The 21,197-nt window shown below is 58.9% G+C and overlaps 2 protein-coding genes across 2 annotated transcripts; both read left to right on the top strand.

Moving 5' to 3' along the window:
- Positions 1-1,698: 1,698 nt before the first annotated feature.
- LOC308610145 (forkhead box protein J1-like) lies at positions 1,699-4,651 on the top strand (the record flags this gene model as incomplete). The annotated part of the gene is made up of 2 exons (XM_081259400.1): positions 1,699-2,196; positions 3,884-4,651. 2 exons carry the CDS (start codon positions 1,699-1,701, stop codon positions 4,649-4,651), a joined length of 1,266 nt encoding a protein of 421 aa, XP_081115526.1.
- A 12,258-nt stretch (positions 4,652-16,909) lies between these two features.
- On the top strand, positions 16,910-19,867 carry LOC308610164 (forkhead box protein J1-like; the record flags this gene model as incomplete). The annotated part of the gene is made up of 2 exons (XM_081259412.1): positions 16,910-17,407; positions 19,100-19,867. The coding sequence occupies 2 exons, from the start codon at positions 16,910-16,912 to the stop codon at positions 19,865-19,867; spliced, it is 1,266 nt and encodes a 421-aa protein (XP_081115538.1).
- Between the last annotated feature and the right edge of the window lie 1,330 nt (positions 19,868-21,197).

Genomic DNA, 21,197 nt, shown 5'->3' with positions numbered 1-21,197 from the left:
ATTAATGGGGCAAATGACCCCAGTCACAGAATTTGGCAAGTCCACGGCTTTCCTGGGTTTCACCCACCGGCTCTGTTTCCTCGGCTATCTGGAAAGGAGGGAGAGCACTTGCGAAGAAGCCTCTGGAATGTCAGCTTCTGGGAATCTTGCTGAGGACGGGGCAGGGAGGGAGCGATTACCGGGAAACACTGGATTACCCTAGCCGCCTTGGGGTGTCTGCGACCGGGGCTGCGGTTTCTGCGGACCTGAGCGGCAGGTGGCATCGGAGAGTCAGACCTGCTTGCGGGCACCAAGACGACACTCGGTCGGGAGACAGGGACAGGCCGCAGAAACGTGAGGAAGTGCCACTCGCAGCCCAGAGGAGAGGAAAGGAAAGCCCCAAGCATGCACCCAGCCCTGGCCCCCGCGCCACGGGCTGCGTCCCAGGAGCCGTCGCCACCTCTGAGCAGCCCAGATGGGAAGGGGGTGGGGCGGAGTACGGTTCCCGCGGCGAACTGCTCGCCGAGGGCCCCGGGGCCTCTGCGGGAGCGCCGAGCCGCGCGCCTCTCCGAGCCCGGCGCGGGGCCCTCGGGCGGGAATGCGCGGAGCCGGGACGCGATGGCGGGTAGGGGACTGGGTCGCGCGCGGGAGAGGGCGGCAGGAGGGAGCTGGAAGAGAGTTACCGCGTGAGAGAGCGGTTAAGAGCCCGCGGTCTCTTTGGAGATGCCCTGGCCAATGGCAGAAGCGGAAGCTGTTTATATGGGCGGGGCGTCGCCACGGCAGCAGGGGACGCCTTGTGAGCGGCTACTGAGTGCCGGTCCCTGGCCGCTGGCTTTCAGAGAGGCGCCGGCGGGCGTGAGTGGCGACGAGGATTGCTGGCTGGGCCCTCGAGCTGGGAGCAGAGAGCCGCGGTGAGGGTGGGCGGTGGGAGGAATTTCTTTGAGAACCTTCCTTTGGCCCGGGCTGCGCTCTGAGCCAGGTAAGGGACGGGGAGGGCTGCAGGCCGTGGGAAGGGAGGGCGTCAGTAGCAGCCCGCTCTCCCATCGGTCCCCGACGGAAGTGGTGGGCCCGGGGACTGACATCAGAGGCGTTTGGGGGACACTCACTTCCCGCCCCCTTATAACTCTCTGTATTCTTTCCTTCCTTCCCCTTGATCCCCATCCTAATATCCCTTTTCAAAGATCAGACGACCTCCCCCGCCCCCCGACCCGTCGTACTGCCCTCCTGGACTCTCTCGCCCCATTTCCATTGGTTGTGGACGGAGAGAGGGGGGTTAATTCCCCGCTTTGAGGGAGAAAGGGGTGGCCTCGCATGCCCCTACACTATTCCCTCGTTTGGCTAATTAAGTCTCCTCTAAAAGATCCAAGAGGAAAAGAGCGAGGCGAACCCCGTGTGGGTCGGACCCCCGGGCACACCTTCTGTTTCCCAGACCTCGGCAGTAAAAGATCCTCCCCAGCTGCAGGAAGGATTTTAGTAAGAGCCTCCCCCCTCGCCCACACTCTCCCCTCGGGGGTGGGGAAAGAGGGCTCAGTTCCCGCTCTGGTCCCCGCAGGCACCACATTCCCTTTGGAGGAGGCTACCCCCGGATCGCGGGATGGAAGCCCGCTTCCGGGAGGCTGCGTAACTGAAGCCGCGGGAGTCAGCGGGCCGGAGAGCTCGGCGGCCACCCTCGGCTCGGCTCGTGGATGTTGACAGCCCCCTCGGAGAGTGCCCGCAGATATGGCGGAGAGCTGGCTACGCGTCTCGGGAGCAGGGGCAGCGGAGGAGGCCGGACCGCAAGGCGGCCTGGAGGAGTCCAACGCCCTGAATGACAGCCTGACCAGCCTGCAGTGGCTGCAGGAATTCTCCATTCTCAAAGCCAAGGTCCCCGCCCTGCCTTCAGGGGACACCGACCCTCACGGCTACCACGAGCTGTCAGGCTCGGCCGAGCCGGGGTCTCCCCTGGCGGCGGACCCCGCCTGCCTGGGGCAGCCGCACACACCCGGCAAGCCCACGTCCTTGTGCACGCCGCTGAGCGCCCCCTCGGGGCTGCAGGCCTCGCCTCCCGACGACGTGGACTACGCCACCAACCCGCACGTGAAGCCGCCCTACTCGTATGCCACGCTCATCTGCATGGCCATGCAGGCCAGCAAGGCCACCAAGATCACCCTGTCGGCCATCTACAAGTGGATCACGGACAACTTCTGTTACTTCCGCCACGCTGATCCCACCTGGCAGGTAGGGAGGCACTCCCTCCCTCCCTGCCCATGCCCGCGCGGACTGGACTCACATCCCAGATCCGCAGGCCAAGTAGGCGCAGTACGGCCAGGGCCCCGAGAGAGGAAGGCCGTCCAGGAAGGACCTCAAGGGAGCCCAGTGCTTGGACTGCTGCCCCTTTGACTTCAGAGACGGAGGAGGGAGGATGTTCAGAGGGCTGCAGGGGTGCCGACATAGAGGTTCAAGTGGAAAGAACTTGTCCCTCATCCGGCAGGCTCAGCCCAAAGACCAGGGCTGATCTATGCGTGGACACAGCCCCCCAGGGTAGGTTGATGGACTGAGGGACACATTTGTGTCCCAAGTCCTGGAATTCCTACACACTACCCTCCTCAAGGTCAGTTTGTCAGGGCCTGACTGGAGGCAGAGCATGGTTGCTGCCCGGCTCTGCATCCCGCCTGCTTTCAGTTGGCTGGAGGGGCTCTGGGAGGGGAGAGGGGTGTGCTGCAGGGTGTGGTGGCCATCTGTGTCCCAGTGGAAGGGGTACGGGGCCTTCCAAAAGCTGCTGTGCCAGCCCCCACCACAAGCCCTCCCTAGTTTCCTGCCTACACTCCTCCCCCTCTTCTCATCAACCTCCCTGCGGGGACAATTATCTCAGCCACGTGCTTTCCACAGGGGCTCTTTCCTCCCACACTGGCTTCATGTTCCAAGTCTCCGGAACCTGGCACAGAGCAGCCAAGGGGCCCAGACCACCATGTAAACCTCCCAGTCTTGCCAGGGCGCACTACTCACCTGCCGGCCCCACCCACCAGGCCCCAGAACCCTGTGCCCCAGTGTGGTTTGGACTGTGCACCCAGGCGTGAACAAGGCAGGATGGTGATTCAGGCTGGGCACACACTGCCCTCAGCCTCTTCGACCATCAGGATCAGGGGCTCCTTGGGGACAGAGACCCTGAGGATGCACAGATCCTTCCCTGTGGCACAGGTCACAGGATCAGAGTTCCTGTGATCACAGCTATTCCACGTTTGCTTGGGCCCTGACCCTGGGGCAGGTACCATTTGTAACCTTGGTGAGAAAGCAGAGACCCTCCACCACCCCCCACCCTACCCCAAGCCTGAGAGCCCCCAGGAATGAGCGCTATGCTCTTGGCTGGGTAATAATCAACTGAGGCCTCAGAGCCTGGGGTGGGAGGAGGGGGACATGGTGGGTGAGGGCCCAGGCCAGCAGGCGGCTCTACAAACAAGGAAAGTCATCAGATCCTCCCACACTTCATCCCCCACCACACACACACACCCTCACACCCACTCACTCATTTCACAAACAGAGAAGGCCAGCCAGGCCCAGGCAGAGGGAGATGGCCGTCCAGGACCTGGGGGAGCCAAGGCCTTTGACCAGAGGCCGCAAGCAGCGGGGTAAGGGAGGGAGGGCAGGACAGGCTGGCACTGAGAGCCACCCTGCGGCTCAGGGCTCGGATGACTGAGCAGGCAGATGTCCTGGCAAATGGGAACAAAAGCCCCCGATAGCACTCCCAGCTCCTGGTGCCCCGTGGCGGGTGTCCCAGAGCCTCCCGCTCAGAGCAGCGCTTCTGTCTCCCCTGCCCCCATCGGAGAGAAGGTGGTGGTGGGACTGGCAGTGGCGCTAGGAGCCCCCCATCACTGACCCCACCCACTCTCCCAGCTGTCTTCCTTCTCTCCTATCTCCCTGTGTCCAGAACTCCATCCGCCACAACCTGTCCCTGAAGAAGGGCTTCATCAAGGTGCCTCGGGAGAAGGACGAGCCAGGCAAGGGGGGCTTCTGGCGCATCGACCCCCAGTACGCCGAGCGGCTGCTGAGTGGGGCCTTGAAGAAGCGGCGGCTGCCCCCTGTCCACATCCACCCGGCCTTTGCCCGCCAGGCCGCGCCAGAGCCCAGCGCCGCCCCATGGGCCGGGCCACTGACCGTGAGCACCAAGGCCGAGCAGCTGCTGCGGGAGTTCGAGGAGGCCACTGGGGAGGCAGGCTGGGGTGCAGGCGAGGGCAGGCTGGGGCGTAAGCATCAACAGCCGCTGCCCAAGCAGGAGGCCAAGGTCCCGCGGCCCTCCAGCCCCCTGCTGCTGACCCAGGAGGAGCAGGCTGAGCTGGAACCCCTCAAGGGCAACTTTGACTGGGAGGCCATCTTGAACGCTGGCACGCTGGACGGGGAGCTGGGCACGCTGGAGACCTCGGAGCTGATCCCGCCGCTGAGCCCTGCCTCACACGGGGACGTGGACCTCACCATCCATGGCCACCACATCGACTGCCCTGTTACCTTGGGGCCTCCAGTGGAGCAGGCTACCGAAAGCCTGGACTTTGATGAGACCTTCCTGGCCCCATCCTTCCTGGAGCACCCCTGGGACGAGAGCACCCGTAGCGCCCTGCCCCCCGAGCCCCTCTTTGAGGCCGGGGATGCCACACTGGCCTCTGTCCTGAATGACTGGGCCAGCCTGGCCGTCTTCTTGTAAGAAGACAGGCCCTGCCTCACCTCCAGACAGCACCGAAGTCTGGGCCCAGACTGCCCCCCTCCCCGCCAGTGCAGGCCCATGGACACCCTACCACCCAGGCAGGGGCTGGGCCAGGTCAACCCACCAGGCCACACGGCCCCCAGCCCAGGCCATCCTCAGATTCTAGTCCAGCAGGCTGAGAATTGGGGCCCAGGACCAAAATTGCTGCCTCCGCTCCCCAGCCCCCCATACACACAGTGTTTCATTGACCCACTTCTTCCCTGCCCCAGAGACACGCTAAGGGCCCTGCACTATGAGAGCTGCAGCTTGGAGGGGCCCTGGCCAAGCTGGAAACATCAGTACAGGGCCCGCCCCAGAACACCTTAGCTTCGAAGCTTCTCTCTCTCCTGCTCTCCTCCCCAGGTCTCTATCCAGAGCAAGTTCCCAGGTACAACAAATGCTGATTAGGTGACTGCAAATTAACACCCAAGAGGCCTCTCCCGGCAGTCTGTGAGGAGGAGCAAGGCGGAGGGGGGAAGAGAGAGGAGACAGAAAGGAGGCCGGGGTGCTGGGTGGAGCCAGGAGATTTTCTAAGGCCTCTGGGATCTTCTGGCTTCATCCCTAGAGGTGGGGCAGAGGGCATGTGTCCCTAATCTTTGAGCCCAACTTGAGGCGGAGAGCAGCGGGGAGATGGGGATCTGGGGGTTAGGGGCTGGGGCAGCCAAGCTGCAGAGGGAAAGGGGACAGACAGACTAATGTAGTGAGTGTAGCTATAGCTGAGGCTTAACTGGGAGGGACGCAGTGCTTGCTAGAACTACTGGGATCAGGAATGGGGGGATGGACCCGTGCCCTTGCTTGCACTCCTGCAGGGGAGTGTCTTGCTCCACCATAAACGCCCTGGGCTGCATCCCACATCCACTCTCCTAACCCATCGGGCATTTTAACCTTTTTCATAGAAAGTTATTTACAATAAAATCATTTTTAAAAATAAAGTTTTAAAAAGTCTCTAAATGGACCTGCTTGCAACTTTCTCTGGGGAAAAGCATGGGCCAGTTTTGGGGAGGCCACGGCCCAAGGGGGAATGGCTGGGGGAAGATGAGGGGCACCAAAGGCCTGCAGAGTGTCCCCTGATGCACTCCTCATGATCTCTGTGTCCCCAGAGAGAAAGGGGCTGAGAGGCGGCCCTCCGGGGGCCCCTGCAGCCAGGGCCTCGGCACCTCTATATGTGCAATGGGGAGACTGTACCCACAGCCCCGAGGAGCAGGCGGCAAAGGAGGCACAGCCCCCTCCCTGGCCCTGGGGACTCACTCAAAAAGGCCGTTCTTGCCCAGGGCTCGGCTCACGTTCCCCACCTCGCCCAAGTTGAGGGCCTGCCCAGACTCACCTGCGGTCCTCGCCTGGGCCTGTCTCCAGCTCCTCCCTCCCTTGGTCCCTTCCTGAAGGGACAGGGTGTGACGTCAGAGGGCCCCAGCCCCTGGTGCCCCACTTGCCACCCTGGGGTTCATTCACCCCACCCAGGGCCTTCCCTCCAATGCAGGTTGGGGCTGAGGGAGGCCATCAGGGCAGACGGAAGAGGGGGTGCCTAGACCCTACAGCTCCAGCCTGTGAGGAATCAACGTACTAGAGTTCTGATGGGGAAACTGAGGCACAGCAAATATGTGACACTCAGCAGGCACCTTTCAACACCCTCACCCCAGCTTTGCCTGGAACCCATCTCTCCCCCGAGCCCGCACCTGGCCCCGCCAGCACACCCTTGTGGTGCACAGCCCCTTCCCCCAGCACTCACGTGCACGTGCGCACAGACACACACACACACACACACACACACAAATGGGCACTGTCCCACACAATCCTGCCCAGCCTCCACGGGCCCCTTTCTCCTGAAGCCCCTTTCTTTCCTTGCACTCGAGGCTGGCTCCAGGACAACCTGGCATTCCCCCGCCAACTTCCTGATTTCCCTTGCTAATTATTCCAAATATTTCAGAAGGGTGCACACACTGCAGGGCCAGCCGTGTTGGGGCCTTACAGAGCTCAGGAGGCAGCCCATCCCTTTCCCACCACTTGCTGAGGAGGCTGCCCCAACCTCCCTCTGAGACTCCCTTCACCCTCTAAGGAACGACTCCCTCCCTCTCCCCACCACCCTCCGGCCTTCCTGCCCACGCTCCCCAGCACTGGGGGAACATGGGGGCTCCAGCCCCTCCACTGGTCCCCAGGCTCAGCCTCCAGCCCCCGCCAAAAGGGGTACACGCTGGATTGACAGGTGGGGCCGGTCACTGTCCCCCCACCTCACCCTCTGCCGGGGCCCATGCTGGGGGAAGAGGGGCAAGGTCAGGGGCTGGCAGAACTGCCTGCCAGGTAAGGAGAGGCTGAAGAAGCTTCTGGCTGCCAGGAAGAATCCCCAGGAGCTCCTGAAAATCCCTATGCTTGGGACTAGCGTCTCTGGGGCTGGGACCCAAACACTGGCACTTTTAAGGGTCCATGGATGCTGCCAACGAGCAGCCAAAGCTAAGAGGGGGCTCCCAAGCGGCCAGAACACAGGGCTTCACACACCCTTTCAGCAGGCAGCATTTCTGGGTTGGCGGTGGAGGGGGCGGGAAGCGTGAGTGGAACCTGTCCCTCCTATTCATCCCTGCCCCGGCCCTTGGCTTGGTGGCTTTTTCAAAAAACGTTCAGTGACTCCGTATTTATTTAGAGATTCAATGTAATCCCAGTCAATATATACTTTGCGCCCTTAACAGTAAGTTGCAGACAGGCTGCCCCATTAGCACTAGATTCTTTAGTGTGTGTTTCCTTAGAACAAGGACACGCCTCCATAATCCCAGTACCACCATCACAATCAGGAAATGAACACTGACCTGGTAATCCCATGTAACCGCAGACCCCCTTCACGTCTTGCAGATCACCCCAGTAATGCTCCTCTCCATTCCAGCCTCCCAATCCAGGACCCCATGTTGCACTGAGCTGTCCTTTCTCTTTTGCCCTGTGTGGCTTTGAGCCCATGACTCAAGCTCTCTGCGCAGGTTTCGCATTTCCTTTGATCTCCACTTTTGAGGTGAGAAGCCCTTCAGCCACTTCACCCTCAGGTGTGGTACAGTCCCTTCCCAAAGCAAGAAGCCAGCTTTCTGTCTCCTCACTTTCCAGCTCTTCCCTATCCTCCCTCCCCCATGTATCGCCAGCCAGGAAAGGGATGAGGGGCAATGTTCAGGAACTCAGTCTTTGGGGACCCTCGCCATCTGCCCACGGGACAGGCCACCCCCAGCTCCAGTGACGGGAAGGCTCCCGCGATGGGATTCCATGCTGGCCTGAAGCAAATGCGCCAGGCCTCCTGAAGAGCTGAGCTGAGGGCAGGAAACACTCTTCTCCCCGCCTCTGCCCCCCTCAACATACTGGGGACCCAGACTTGAAGAAGGAAGGTCATGTCCATGGTGTCCTCCCAGATCAGCACCGACACCGTCTCCTCCATGTCCGGCTCCTACATGGCCCCTGGCACGGAAGAGGACGGGGAGGCTGTCCCCTGCCCCCGGGCCGCCAGCAGGACCCCCTCAGAAGAAGGAGACATAAGAGAGGAGCATGGGATCGCCCTCCCCGCTCTGCTCTGCTGTGTACTTGAGTCCCAAGGAGCTCAGTCCAGGGCCTGCCAGGGAGATCGGCAAAGCCCCCCAGTGCTCGGGAGGGGAGCCCTGGAAAACACGGTACCGGGTTGTTGAATCAGACTCCCTCAGATGTGATCTTCCATGTGGCACCACTTCTGTCCTGAGGACTTGGTTTGGGTTTGCTGCCAGGCGACCTGGGTAGGAGAGCCGGTGGCATCTGCACCTTGACTTTTGTTGCTCCTTGGCAGGTGACGCCAGTGGCGTCTCCAGACAGCAACTTTGCGGGCCTCGTCGCCACCGCTGAAGAGCAGGATGCAGAGGTAAGAGCAAGGTGGACGCTGGTGCCCCTCCACAGTCAGAGGGACTGCCGGCGCTGGCACAGGATGCAAATAGGATGGGGGCTGTTCTGGAAGAAGCCTTCCAAGGTGGTGCTCTTGGATCTGTTCGAGGCAGGGTGCAGAGCAGAGGGACTGTCCGGTTAGCAGAGGGTGCTGGTCTCAGCGTAATAGGCGTGGGGTGAGTTCCAGAAGGAAGTCTTCCAGGCGAGACCCTTGAGAGGTGTTTGTCCTCCAATTCACTTAGTATTTACCTGGCACAGGCATCTCACATCTTCCTGGCACTGGGGGACACAAAGACCGAGTGACATGGCTTTTGCCTGCCCACACCCCCAATCCACCCATCCCACCCATTCTGCAGCTCCAACTGATGGAGGAATCAGAGTTATAACTCAGCGTGAGAAGTGCTCTGACGGAGGTGTGCCTGAAGTATATGGAATGCCCAGCTCCCAGTGGGGACTCTACAACTTTCTCTTGAGCCAGATGTTCTCAAAGGAGTATCTGGATGGGACTGGGGATCCTAAAGGGTTCCTGAAAGTTTTATGATCTCACGGTTTGCTTTTTCATTTGACAACTTTTATTTCCACCTGAGAGAAACAGTGTGAGCTGAACTATTACCAAGGCTATTCCTGACAGTCCCACGGTCCCTCTGTTAGGTGCCTCAGACCTGGTCCCTCTGGAACGTGCCTCAGACCTGGTCCCTATGGGCCGATCCTACCTCGCCAAGCTAAATCTGCCTCTGCTGGGCCTCCCAGCCATCTCACATGGACAGGAAATGTCTGGATAACATGAGGGTGATTAGTTCTGTCTTCTGACAATCAGTAGACTCATTTCACTGCTTTATGGATTCACAGTGCCTTCCTTCTGTCCGAGGGAAATGATGTTCTAGAAGAAGAGGACGGATCACCCACACAAGAAGATGGTAAAAGACCTGGTCTTTTGCTCCCTTTTATTATATTTCTTTCCCGGGTATTCTCTGAAGGGTAGAGAAAGGGGCACTGGTGTGACTTGGTGGCACTGCTCAAGGGTGTGGCTTTGGGGAAAGGTCGTCTTCTTGATGGAATATCAAACCAAGCAGGGTATCTAAGGACCTCAGCAGCCTTCCTGGCTCTTTCTGGGCCTCTGAGCCTAGGCTGCAGAAGATACATGGAGTTCTCCATCTACGTTGAGTAGATCCTGAAGCTTCTTGGGCAACTGCCATCACCTTCCTTCCTGCTTCAGCTTCTCAGCTGAGTCTCACAGAACTGCTCTAGCAGCCCCAAAGTTCATCTGCAGCAGGAGAACAGCTTCCTCCCCTTGGGGGAACCGACTGTTAGGCAGTAGGTTTTCCTGCTTTAGTGAAGAAAACGGCTGGTGTTACAGTAGCAGAAGGATCACAGCCCTGGCGGCACAGCAAAGGTGAGGTGAAGAGACGTTAGCAGCTCAGCGTGCACTAGTGTTTGTAGGCTATTGGAACGAGTCTCTTTACCATCGTTCAGGCCTCAAGTAGATATTTTTTTTTAATTCCAAGAGTTGGTTTACAATGTTGTGTTAGTTTCTGCTGTACAGCCACGTGAATCAATTATACATATACATATATTCACTCTTTTTTTAGATTCTTTTCCCATATAGGCCATTACAGGGTACTGAGTAGAGTCCCCTGTGCTCTACAGCAGGTCCTTATTAGTTATCTATTTTATATATAGTAGTGTGTATATGTCAATCCCAATCTCCCAATTTATCCCTCCCCTCCCTTGCCCCCCGCCATAACCATAAGTTTGTTTTCTACACCTGTGACTCTATTTCTGTTTTTTAAATAAGGTCAATCATATCTTCAATCGGAAGAAGTTTGTTTCTAGTAAGCCGAGAAGTGAAGGCACGACCTACATATAGAGCAAGGAAGTGGGGGTGCGGAGGTGACCTGGAAATCCCACCTGGGAGTGTAGGACCAGGCGTCCCAGGAACCGGTATCTCTTCCATCTGCTCCTCTGAGGTGCCTCCACAGAAGGGCAACCTCTAGAGCAAACCTGGATCCCAGCCTGGATGCAAATGTCACACTAGTCACCTCTGCTTTGGCCATGGCAGTTGCTTGGGGGGCGGTGTGGTGTGCAGGGGTGCGCATGCGCACATGACCACTCTCTTCTGGCAAAGTAGTGCCGGAGGAGGGGTGGTCGCCCAGGCTGTGCCTCTGCCGCACGCAGACACCAACCAAGCCGGGGTTGGGCGCTACCTCCCCTCGGCTGATGTCTTCAGGGCACAAGGCTCCGAGATCTCCATTGTGATTGCCGTCCCCAGTAGAATATTTGCTTCTAAAAGGCACAGGGCAGTACGTGGTTTCCGCCTGACATTCCATATGTGGTTTCCACCTGACATGCCGTACGCAGTAGATGTATGTTTCTTCCTCTCCCTTTCACCAAGGAAAAAAAACCGAGTGGGGAGCTTGAAAAAATAACATCTAAAACTGTCCCCTTCCCATCTTACACGACTGTAGGTTTCTGGTCAGCCCCTTAAAACATCCTCAGAATAGCAAATTAAGTCTCAAAGAAAATAAATCATAATTTTGAGAACAATGCGATTCTTTGATTTGAGGTGCAAAATTACGGGACCAAAGAGCTTTAATTGTCATTTTATGTATTAGTCATTTCGCAGAGCCTTGTGGTCATAAACACACCCCACGTGCACCGACAGACACAGGCCGGAGTCCGGGGTCACTTCCCCCGAGGCTCTCCTAGCTCTTCCAGCCTGGCTTAGCTCTGCTGTGGGCCCGGGTCCGCGTGTCCGAATCCCACAGACCTCCCCAGGGTCTGATTTCCCAGGAACGAAGGCTGGAAAGGGGCCAGTTAAGGAAACAGAGCAGAACAGAGCGAGAACACAAACGTACCCACACAGTTTCCTTTATTGTCCACTCTACCCACTTAATTATTGTCTTCTTTTTAACATATGATTTGATGTTTTTTGTCTCCATCCTTAAGATTTTTATTTTAAGGACAGCAAAGCAGAGGAAAACACAGCCTGGTCCTCTCTAACTGCCTTAACTCCATTACAGGCCAGAGGACATTCGCATTTCTAGGTACGGAGTGTGACAATAATAATAACTTTGACATCGCCAGCATGAAAGCACTAGACAATAAGCTGTGCTGTGCGGTCTGCTTACCCGGTGAGTGGCAGTCTGCTGAACATGAACTTGGTGGGAGACGCTCCCCTGCTCTCATCCTGGGACACCCATCTCCTGCCCTGCAGTTCCTGCAAGAAGGCATGGGCTTTGCTAAGGTGCTGGGAGCCAGTTGCTGAAAGGAAGTGAGGCGGCCTCGGGAGAGTCCTTGGGCAAAGAGTGAATCTGCTCTAAGCGAAACTATTTGGGCATGGAGAAAGGCGCAAAAATACCTCCAAAGCCTTCTGATTTGGCCTGACCGTGCCCCCTCCATCATGATCTTGCAGATCCCATGGCAGGGGGCCTGGTCTTGTTTCCATCAACAGGCAGTTTAAGGCAGACACAGCTTCTGTGATAAGGTCTTGCAAAGCGAGCCTGAGCCCTTGAAAAGGGAACCTGTAGCCCCTCAGAGGAGAGTGGTTAGTTAGGATCAGAGAGGAATTTCAAAGCCTGCATTTTATAGACTAGCTCTGTGACCCAGTGAGCCCTGGGCGACCACCAGTTGCCTTGTGCTCCCTAGATTTGGATCCCAAAGGAACGATCAGGGGTCGAGGGTGACTCTTCTCCCTGGAGCCCTAACTCTATAAATTCAATCAGGGCCATCAACGTGCCCCTTATTCCTTCTCATGACACTAAACTGAATCCGGGATGAGTTCTCAGGAGGAGCCCACCTGTCAGTCACACTCTGGGCACTGATGTTCCCCTGCTCCATGCTCACCAAGGGCTTCACCAACCATGGCTCTAAAGCCACATCTTGCCCGGTGGACTAGGTCGAAATTGCCCCTTCTGGGTTCACGGCAGAGACTGCCTTCATGTTGCATGGTTTGTAATCTCTTAAACATGCCCTGGACATGTTTAAGCTTCAGGACAGCCACGTCCCATCGTGGGTCCAGTGCTTTACTCCCTTGGCAACGTGGCTACAGGTGCTGGAGGGACACAAACTCCTGTGGTTGCCACTCTCCATCAGATTGCAAAAGACCCAGGTCCTCACCCCTCTGGTCCCATGCAGGCTTGTGGTGGAGGAAGCCGTAATCCCCAGAGACACCTCCCACGGCCTTCCCAGGGGCTTGCCAGCCTATCCACTTAGTGTTGACCCAGCCAGGCCTGGACCAGAGCGGCTGAGGTCCAGGGTACACTTCACTTCCTGCCTTCCTACTCTTTACCTGGCTTCTGTCTGTCCATTTGTTTCTCATGTCTTTTTGCCAAATGTACGTCTGTCTGTCCAGTTTGTTTATTTTGAAACTCATTTAGGCTATCCAGAATTCATGTGAAAGTTCATGTTCACTGACACCCAACCCCAAGCTTGCTGGGCACGTGCACATCCGAGGGGCCCTCGCTGAGGCTTCCATTCCTAACTGGGAAGAGCCTGTATTTAATATGCTGAAATTTTCCAGGAAAAAACATATTTGTGAGACTAGATTAATCCCTGATCCACAAAAGCGGGGATGCTTCTGTGGCAAAGGTTACAGGCAGGATTTGTTTTGGTCACTAGTTGGGGAAGATGCCATCTCTGCCCTCACTCCGCCCTGAGTCTGTGGCAGCTGTGCAGGCCAGCCGCTCACTGGGCCTCAAGAGAGGAATCTAGGCTCCTGCCTCCCCGCAGTGGCCGCCCACCAACCCCCGAGTTTGGCAGAGAGAGCTCCTGGGAATTGTTTCAGCCACCCATGCTGGTGGAAACTGACCACAGGCCTTGTGCTTCCTCCTCTCCCTAACTCCTTCGGGCCAACCTGCTGGTGGATGTTTATTCCACTCTGGGATTGCGGCAGGGGAGCGAGACCTGGAAGGAAAACAATGCCTGGGCTTCCTTACGGTGATCTCGAGAGCCAGCCATTCTGAGATTAACCTGGCTTCACCGTTCAGGCCAGACATGAAACCGAATGACAGTGGCGGCTGCCGGGAGAGGGAGTTGAGGGTCGCATCGTAGCCTCACCTCGAGGTCTCAAGGGCTCTTACGGGAGAAGGAAAGTGCATCTGCTCTCTTGGTAAAATGTTTCTCGGGTTCTGCTATTAGCGTCACACTGGTAATAAAGAGCTGGGGAACTCTCTGGAAGCATCTGTCGGGTTAATGTCAGGTTAATGACAGGAGCATCCACTGTGGTAGTTCCCGTGGAATCAACAGACCTCACCACGCTCAGCTGTAAGTTCAAAGTTCCATCCTATGACTGAGGTGCCTCAGGCTGGCTTGGCCGTCAGGACAGCTTCTCAGGCACTTGGTCTCCCTCTCCACGCTGTTACCCTCCCCACACGGATGCCACTCCCCTCACGGAGCGACCACAAGGAGGGAGCCAGGGGAGCATCCCCTGGTCCACCCTCCCCAGGCCCACAGGTGCTCTGCCAGGAGCCCCAGCTGGCGGCAAGGATGGCTCAGGTCCCCATCCTCGCTGCTCTCATCAGCCTTGTGGGAGTGATGCTGAGAAAGCACCTGTGTCATTCCAGCACCTCTTCCGCTAAGAAGCCTCTGGGTCTTCTTTGGCCCTGAGACCAAGGTGGGGGGGGGGGCGATGGTATGTTCTGAGATTGTTCTGCAAGGTTCTCAAAGGGAGGAAATCTGAGTTGACCATTGTAGGTGGTGAGCTGATTAGAATCACGAGGCCGTGCTAGGTAGACGGGCCTCCAAGGAATCTGATGGAGTATCACACAGGCGGCAGGATAGTGGCCAGGGGAACAGTGACAATTCTGTGAAAAGGCTCTGGGGAGTGTGATGGGAAAAAGCAAAGATAATTTGAGTTTATTAGTGGAAATACAAATGTTTTTGTTTTGTTTTGTTTTGTTTTTTGTGGTACGTGGGCCTCTCACTGTTGTGGCCTCTCCCGTTGCAGAGCACAGGCTCCGGACGCACCGGCTCAGCACCATGGCTCACGGGACAAGCCGCTCTGTGGCATGTGGGATCTTCCCGGACCGGGGCACGAACCCGTGTCCTCTGCATCGGCAGGCGGACTCTCAACCAAGGGTAAGCTGTGAGAAAGCGAAAGAGAGGCATGGACATATATACACTACCAAACGTAAGGTAGATAGATAGTGGGAAGCAGCCGCAGAGCACAGGGAGATCAGCTCGGTGCTTTGTGACCGCCTGGAGGGGTGGGATGGGGAGGGTGGGAGGGAGGGAGATGCATGAGGGAAGGGATGTGGGAACAGATGTATATGTATGACTGATTCACTTTGTTATAAAGCAGAAACTAATAAAAAATAAAAATAAAATAAAAATAAAAACAATAAATACTTGGGAAGAAAAAAAAAACTTTGACTCAAGACAAGCTGGACATGGAGGAGTGAGAGTGGGCAAGGGGTAGAGGGAAAGACATGTTTCTGGGTGGGAGCTGGTGTACCATCCCCTGGGCACAGCTCCTGCGCAGAGGCCTGATAAGGAGCCCTCACCTCCACCCACCCCCTTCAACCAGAGAACTTCCAACTGCTGCTCCTCAATCATTGAAGAGCAGGAAAGCTGGTGACTAGAGGGAGGCTGGGGGAGGGGAGGAGGAAGGACCACAGTCCACCGTTAGTCCGTCACTTAAAGGCTGGTGAAATTAATGGGGCAAATGACCCCAGTCAAAGAATTTGGCAAGTCCACGGCTTTCCTGGGTTTCACCCACCGGCTCTGTTTCCTCGGCTATCTGGAAAGGAGGGAGAGCACTTGCGAAGAAGCCTCTGGAATGTCAGCTTCTGGGAATCTTGCTGAGGACGGGGCGGGGAGGGAGCGCTTACCGGGAAACACTGGATTACCCTAGCCGCCTTGGGGTGTCTGCGACCGGGGCTGCGGTTTCTGCGGACCTGAGCGGCAGGTGGCATCGGAGAGTCAGACCTGCTTGCGGGCACCAAGACGACACTCGGTCGGGAGACAGGGACAGGCCGCAGAAACGTGAGGAATTGCCACTCGCAGCCCAGAGGAGAGGAAAGGAAAGCCCTAAGCATGCACCCAGCCCTGGCCCCCGCGCCATGGGCTGCGTCCCAGGAGCCGTCGCCACCTCTGAGCAGCCCAGATGGGAAAGGGGTGGGGCGGAGTACGGTTCCCGCGGCGAACTGCTCGCCGAGGGCCCCGGGGCCTCTGCGGGAGCGCCGAGCCGCGCGCCTCTCCGAGCCCTGCGCGGGGCCCTCGGGCGGGAATGCGCGGAGCCGGGACGCGATGGCGGGTAGGGGACTGGGTCGCGCGCGGGAGAGGGCGGCAGGAGGGAGCTGGAAGAGAGTTACCGCGTGAGAGAGCGGTTAAGAGCCCGCGGTCTCTTTGGAGATGCCCTGGCCAATGGCAGAAGCGGAAGCTGTTTATATGGGCGGGGCGTCGCCACGGCAGCAGGAGACGCCTTGTGAGCGGCGACTGAGTGCCGGTCCCTGGCCGCTGGCTTTCAGAGAGGCGCCGGCGGGCGTGAGTGGCGACGAGGATTGCTGGCTGGGCCCTCGAGCTGGGAGCAGAGAGCCGCGGTGAGGGTGGGCGGTGGGAGGAATTTCTTTGAGAACCTTCCTTTGGCCCGGGCTGCGCTCTGAGCCAGGTAAGGGACGGGGAGGGCTGCAGGCCGTGGGAAGGGAGGGCGTCAGTAGCAGCCCGCTCTCCCATCGGTCCCCGACGGAAGTGGTGGGCCCGGGGACTGACATCAGAGGCGTTTGGGGGACACTCACTTCCCGCCCCCTTATAACTCTCTGTATTCTTTCCTTCCTTCCCCTTGATCCCCATCCTAATATCCCTTTTCAAAGATCAGACGACCTCCCCCGCCCCCCGACCCGTCGTACTGCCCTCCTGGACTCTCTCGCCCCATTTCCATTGGTTGTGGACGGAGAGAGGGGGGTTAATTCCCCGCTTTGAGGGAGAAAGGGGTGGCCTCGCATGCCCCTACACTATTCCCTCGTTTGGCTAATTAAGTCTCCTCTAAAAGATCCAAGAGGAAAAGAGCGAGGCGAACCCCGTGTGGGTCGGACCCCGGGGCACACCTTCTGTTTCCCAGACCTCGGCAGTAAAAGATCCTCCCCAGCTGCAGGAAGGATTTTAGTAAGAGCCTCCCCCCTCGCACACACTCTCCCTTCGGGGGTGTGGAAAGAGGGCTCAGTTCCCTCTCTGGTTCCCGCAGGCACCACATTCCCTTTGGAGGAGGCTACTCCAGGATCGCGGGATGGAAGCCCGCTTCCGGGAGGCTGCGTAACTGAAGCCGCGGGAGTCAGCGGGCCGGAGAGCTCGGCGGCCACCCTCGGCTCGGCTCGTGGATGTTGACAGCCCCCTCGGAGAGTGCCCGCAGATATGGCGGAGAGCTGGCTACGCGTCTCGGGAGCAGGGGCTGCGGAGGAGGCCGGACCGGAAGGCGGCCTGGAGGAGTCCAACGACCTGAATGACAGCCTGACCAGCCTGCAGTGGCTGCAGGAATTCTCTATTGTCAACGCCAAGGTCCCCGCCCTGCCTTCGGGGTACACCGACCCTCACGGCTACCACGAGCTGTCAGGCTCGGCCGAGCCGGGGTCTCCCCTGGCGGCGGACCCCGCCTGCCTGGGGCAGCCACACACACCCGGCAAGCCCACGTCCTTGTGCACGCCGCGGAGCGCCCCCTCGGGGCTGCAGGCCTCGCCTCCCGACGACGTGGACTACGCCACCAACCCGCACGTGAAGCCGCCCTACTCGTATGCCACGCTCATCTGCATGGCCATGCAGGCCAGCAAGGCCACCAAGATCACCCTGTCGGCCATCTACAAGTGGATCACGGACAACTTCTGTTACTTCCGCCACGCGGATCCCACCTGGCAGGTAGGGAGGCACTCCCTCCCTCCCTGCCCATGCCCGCGCGGACTGGACTCACATCCCAGATCCGCAGGCCAAGTAGGCGCGGTACGGCCAGGGCCCCGAGAGAGGAAGGCCGTCCAGGAAGGACCTCAAGGGAGCCCAGTGCTTGGACTGCTGCCCCTTTGACTTCAGAGACGGAGGAGGGAGGATGTTCAGAGGGCTGCAGGGGTGCCGACATAGAGGTTCAAATGGAAAGATCTTGTCACTCATCCGGCAGGCTCAGCCCAAAGACCAGGGCTGAACTATGCATGGACACAGCCCCCCAGGTTAGGTTGATGGACTGAGGGACACATTTGTGTCCCAAGTCCTGGAATTCCTACACACTACCCTCCTCAAGGTCAGTTTGTCAGGGTCTGACTGGAGGCAGAGCATCGTTGATGCCAGGCTCTGCATCCCGCCTGCTTTCAGTTGGCTGGAGGGGCTCTGGGAGGGGAGAGGGGTGTGCTGCAGAGTGTGAAGGCCATCTGTGTCCCAGTGGAAGGGCTACGGGGCCTTCCGAAAGCTGCTGTGCCAGCCCCCACCCCAAGCCCTCCCTAGATTCCTGCCTACACTCCTCCCCCTCTTCTCATCAACCTCCCTGGGGGGACAATTATCTCAGCCACGTGCTTTCCACAGGGGCTCTTTCCTCCTTTCCTCCCACACTGGCTTCATGTTCAAATCTCCGGAACCTGGCACAGAGCAGCCAAGGGGCCCAGACCACCATGTAAACCTCCCAGTCTTGCCAGGGGGCACTACTCACATGCCGGCCCCACCCACCAGGCCCCAGACCCCTGTGCCCCAGCGTGGTTTGGACTGTGCACCCAGGCGTGAACAAGGCAGGATGGTGATTCAGGCTGGGCACACACTGCCCTGAGCCTCTTCGACCATCAGGATCAGGGGCTACTTGGGGACAGAGACCCTGAGGATGCACAGATCCTTCCCTGTGGCACAGGTCACAGGATCAGAGTTCCTGTGATCACAGCTATTCCACGTTTGCTTGGGCCCTGACCCTGGGGCAGGTACCATTTGTAACCTTGGTGAGAAAGCAGAGACCCTCCACCACCCCCCACCCTACCCCAAGCCTGAGAGCCCCCAGGAATGAGCGCTATGCTCTTGGCTGGGTAATAATCAACTGAGGCCTCAGAGCCTGGGGTGGGAGGAGGGGGACATGGTGGGTGAGGGCCCAGGCCAGCAGCCGGCTCTAGAAACAAGGAAAGTCATCAGATCCTCCCACACTTCATCGCCCCCCCCACACACACCCTCACACCCACTCACTCATTTCACAAACAGAGAAGGCCAGCCAGGCCCAGGCAGAGGGAGATGGCCGTCCAGGACCTGGGGGAGCCAAGGCCTTTGACCAGAGGCCGCAAGCAGCGGTGTAAGGGACGGAGGGCAGGACAGACTGGCACTGAGAGCCACACTGCGGCACAGGGCTCGGATGACTGAGCAGGCAGATGTCCTGGCAAAAGGGAACAAAAGCCCCCGACAGCACTCCCAGCTCCTGGTGCCCCGTGGCGGGTGTCCCAGAGCCTCTCGCTCGGAGCAGCGCTTCTGTCTCCCCTGCCCCCATCGGAGAGAAGGTGGTGGTGGGACTGGCAGTGGCGCTAGGAGCCCCCCATCACTGACCCCACCCACTCTCCCAGCTGTCTTCCTTCTCTCCTATCTCCCTGTGTCCAGAACTCCATCCGCCACAACCTGTCCCTGAAGAAGGGCTTCATCAAGGTGCCTCGGGAGAAGGACGAGCCAGGCAAGGGGGGCTTCTGGCGCATCGACCCCCAGTACGCCGAGTGGCTGCTGAGTGGGGCCTTGAAGAAGCGGCGGCTGCCCCCAGTCCACATCCACCCGGCCTCAGCCCGCCAGGCCGCGCCAGAGCCCAGCGCCGCCCCATGGGTCGGGCCACTGACCGTGAGCGCCGTGGCCCAGCAGCTGCTGCAGGAGTTCGAGGAGGCCACTGGGGAGGCGGGCTGGGGTGCAGGCGAGGGCAGGCTGGGGCGTAAGCGTCAACAGCCGCTGCCCAAGCAGGAGGCCAAGGTCCCGCGGCCCTCCAGCCCCCTGCTGCTGACCCAGGAGGAGCAGGCTGAGCTGGAACCCCTCAAGGGCAACTTTGACTGGGAGGCCCTCTTGGACTCTGGCACGCTGGACGGGGAGCTGGGCACGCTGGAGACCTCGGAGCTGATCCCGCCGCTGAGCCCTGCCTCACACGGGGACGTGGACCTCACCATCCATGGCCACCACATCGACTGCCCTGTTACCTGGGGGCCTCCAGTGGAGCAGGCTACCGAAAGCCTGGACTTTGATGAGACCTTCCTGGCCCCATCCTTCCTGGAGCACCCCTGGGACGAGAGCACCCGTAGCTCCCTGCCCCCCGAGCCCCTCTTTGAGGCCGGGGATGCCACACTGGCCTCTGACCTGCATGACTGGGACAGCCTGGCCGCCTTCTTGTAAGAATCCAGGGCCTGCCCCACCTCCAGACAGCACCGAAGTCTGGGCCCAGGCTGCCCCCCTCCCCCCAGTGCAGGCCCATGGACACCCTACCACCCAGGCAGGGGCTGGGCCAGGTCAACCCACCAGGCCACACGGCCCCCAGCCCAGGCCATCCTCAGATTCTAGTCCAGCAGGCTGAGAATTGGGGCCCAGGACCAAAATTGCTGCCTCCGCTCCCCAGCCCCCCATACACACAGTGTTTCATTGACCCACTTCTTCCCTGCCCCAGAGACACGCTAAGGGCCCTGCACTATGAGAGCTGCAGCTTGGAGGGGCCCTGGCCAAGCTGGAAACATCAGTACAGGGCCCGCCCCAGAACACCTTAGCTTCGAAGCTTCTCTCTCTCCTGCTCTCCTCCCCAGGTCTCTATCCAGAGCAAGTTCCCAGGTACAACAAATGCTGATTAGGTGACTGCAAATTAACACCCAAGAGGCCTCTCCCGGCAGTCTGTGAGGAGGAGCAAGGCGGAGGGGGGAAGAGAGAGGAGACAGAAAGGAGGCCGGGGTGCTGGGTGGAGCCAGGAGATTTTCTAAGGCCTCTGGGATCTTCTGGCTTCATCCCTAAGAGGTGGGGCAGAGGGCATGTGTCCCTAATCTTTGAGCCCAACTTGAGGCTGAGAGCAGCGGGGAGATGGGGATCTGGGGGTTAGGGGCTGGGGCAGCCAAGCTGCAGAGGGAAAGGGGACAGACAGACTAATGTAGTGAGTGTAGCTATAGCTGAGGCTTAACTGGGAGGGACGCAGTGCTTGCTAGAACCACTGGGACCAGGAATGGGGGGATGGCCCCGGCCCTTGCTTGCACTCCTGCAGGGGAGTGTCTTGCTCCACCATAAACGCCCTGGGCTGCATCCCACATCCACTCTCCTATCCCATCGGGCATTCTAACCTTTTTCATAGAAAGTTATTTACAATAAAAACATTTTTAAAAATAAAGTTTTAAAAAGTCTCAAAATGGACCTGCTTGCAACTTTCTCTGGGGAAAAGCATGGGCCAGTTTTGGGGAGGCCACGGCCCAAGGGGGAATGGCTGGGAGCAAGATGGGGGGCACCAAAGGCCTGCAGAGTGTCCCCTGATGCACTCCTCATGATCTCTGTGTGCCCAGAGATAAAGGGGCTGAGAAGCGGCCCTCGGGGGTCCCCTGCAGCCAGGGCCTCGGCACCTCTATATGTGCAATGGGGAGACTGTACCCACAGCCCCGAGGAGCAGGCGGCAAAGGAGGCACAGCCCCCTCCCTGGCCCTGGGGACTCACTCACAAAGGCCGTTCTTGCCCAGGGCTCGGCTCACGTTCCCCA

This window comes from Mesoplodon bidens (genome assembly GCF_964165515.1).
Source record: "Mesoplodon bidens genome assembly, contig: HAP1_SCAFFOLD_84, whole genome shotgun sequence".
In the NCBI taxonomy this organism is placed as follows: domain Eukaryota; kingdom Metazoa; phylum Chordata; class Mammalia; order Artiodactyla; family Ziphiidae; genus Mesoplodon; species Mesoplodon bidens.
Note: the sequence above shows the minus strand (reverse complement) of the source record. Positions and strands in the feature narration are given on the sequence as shown.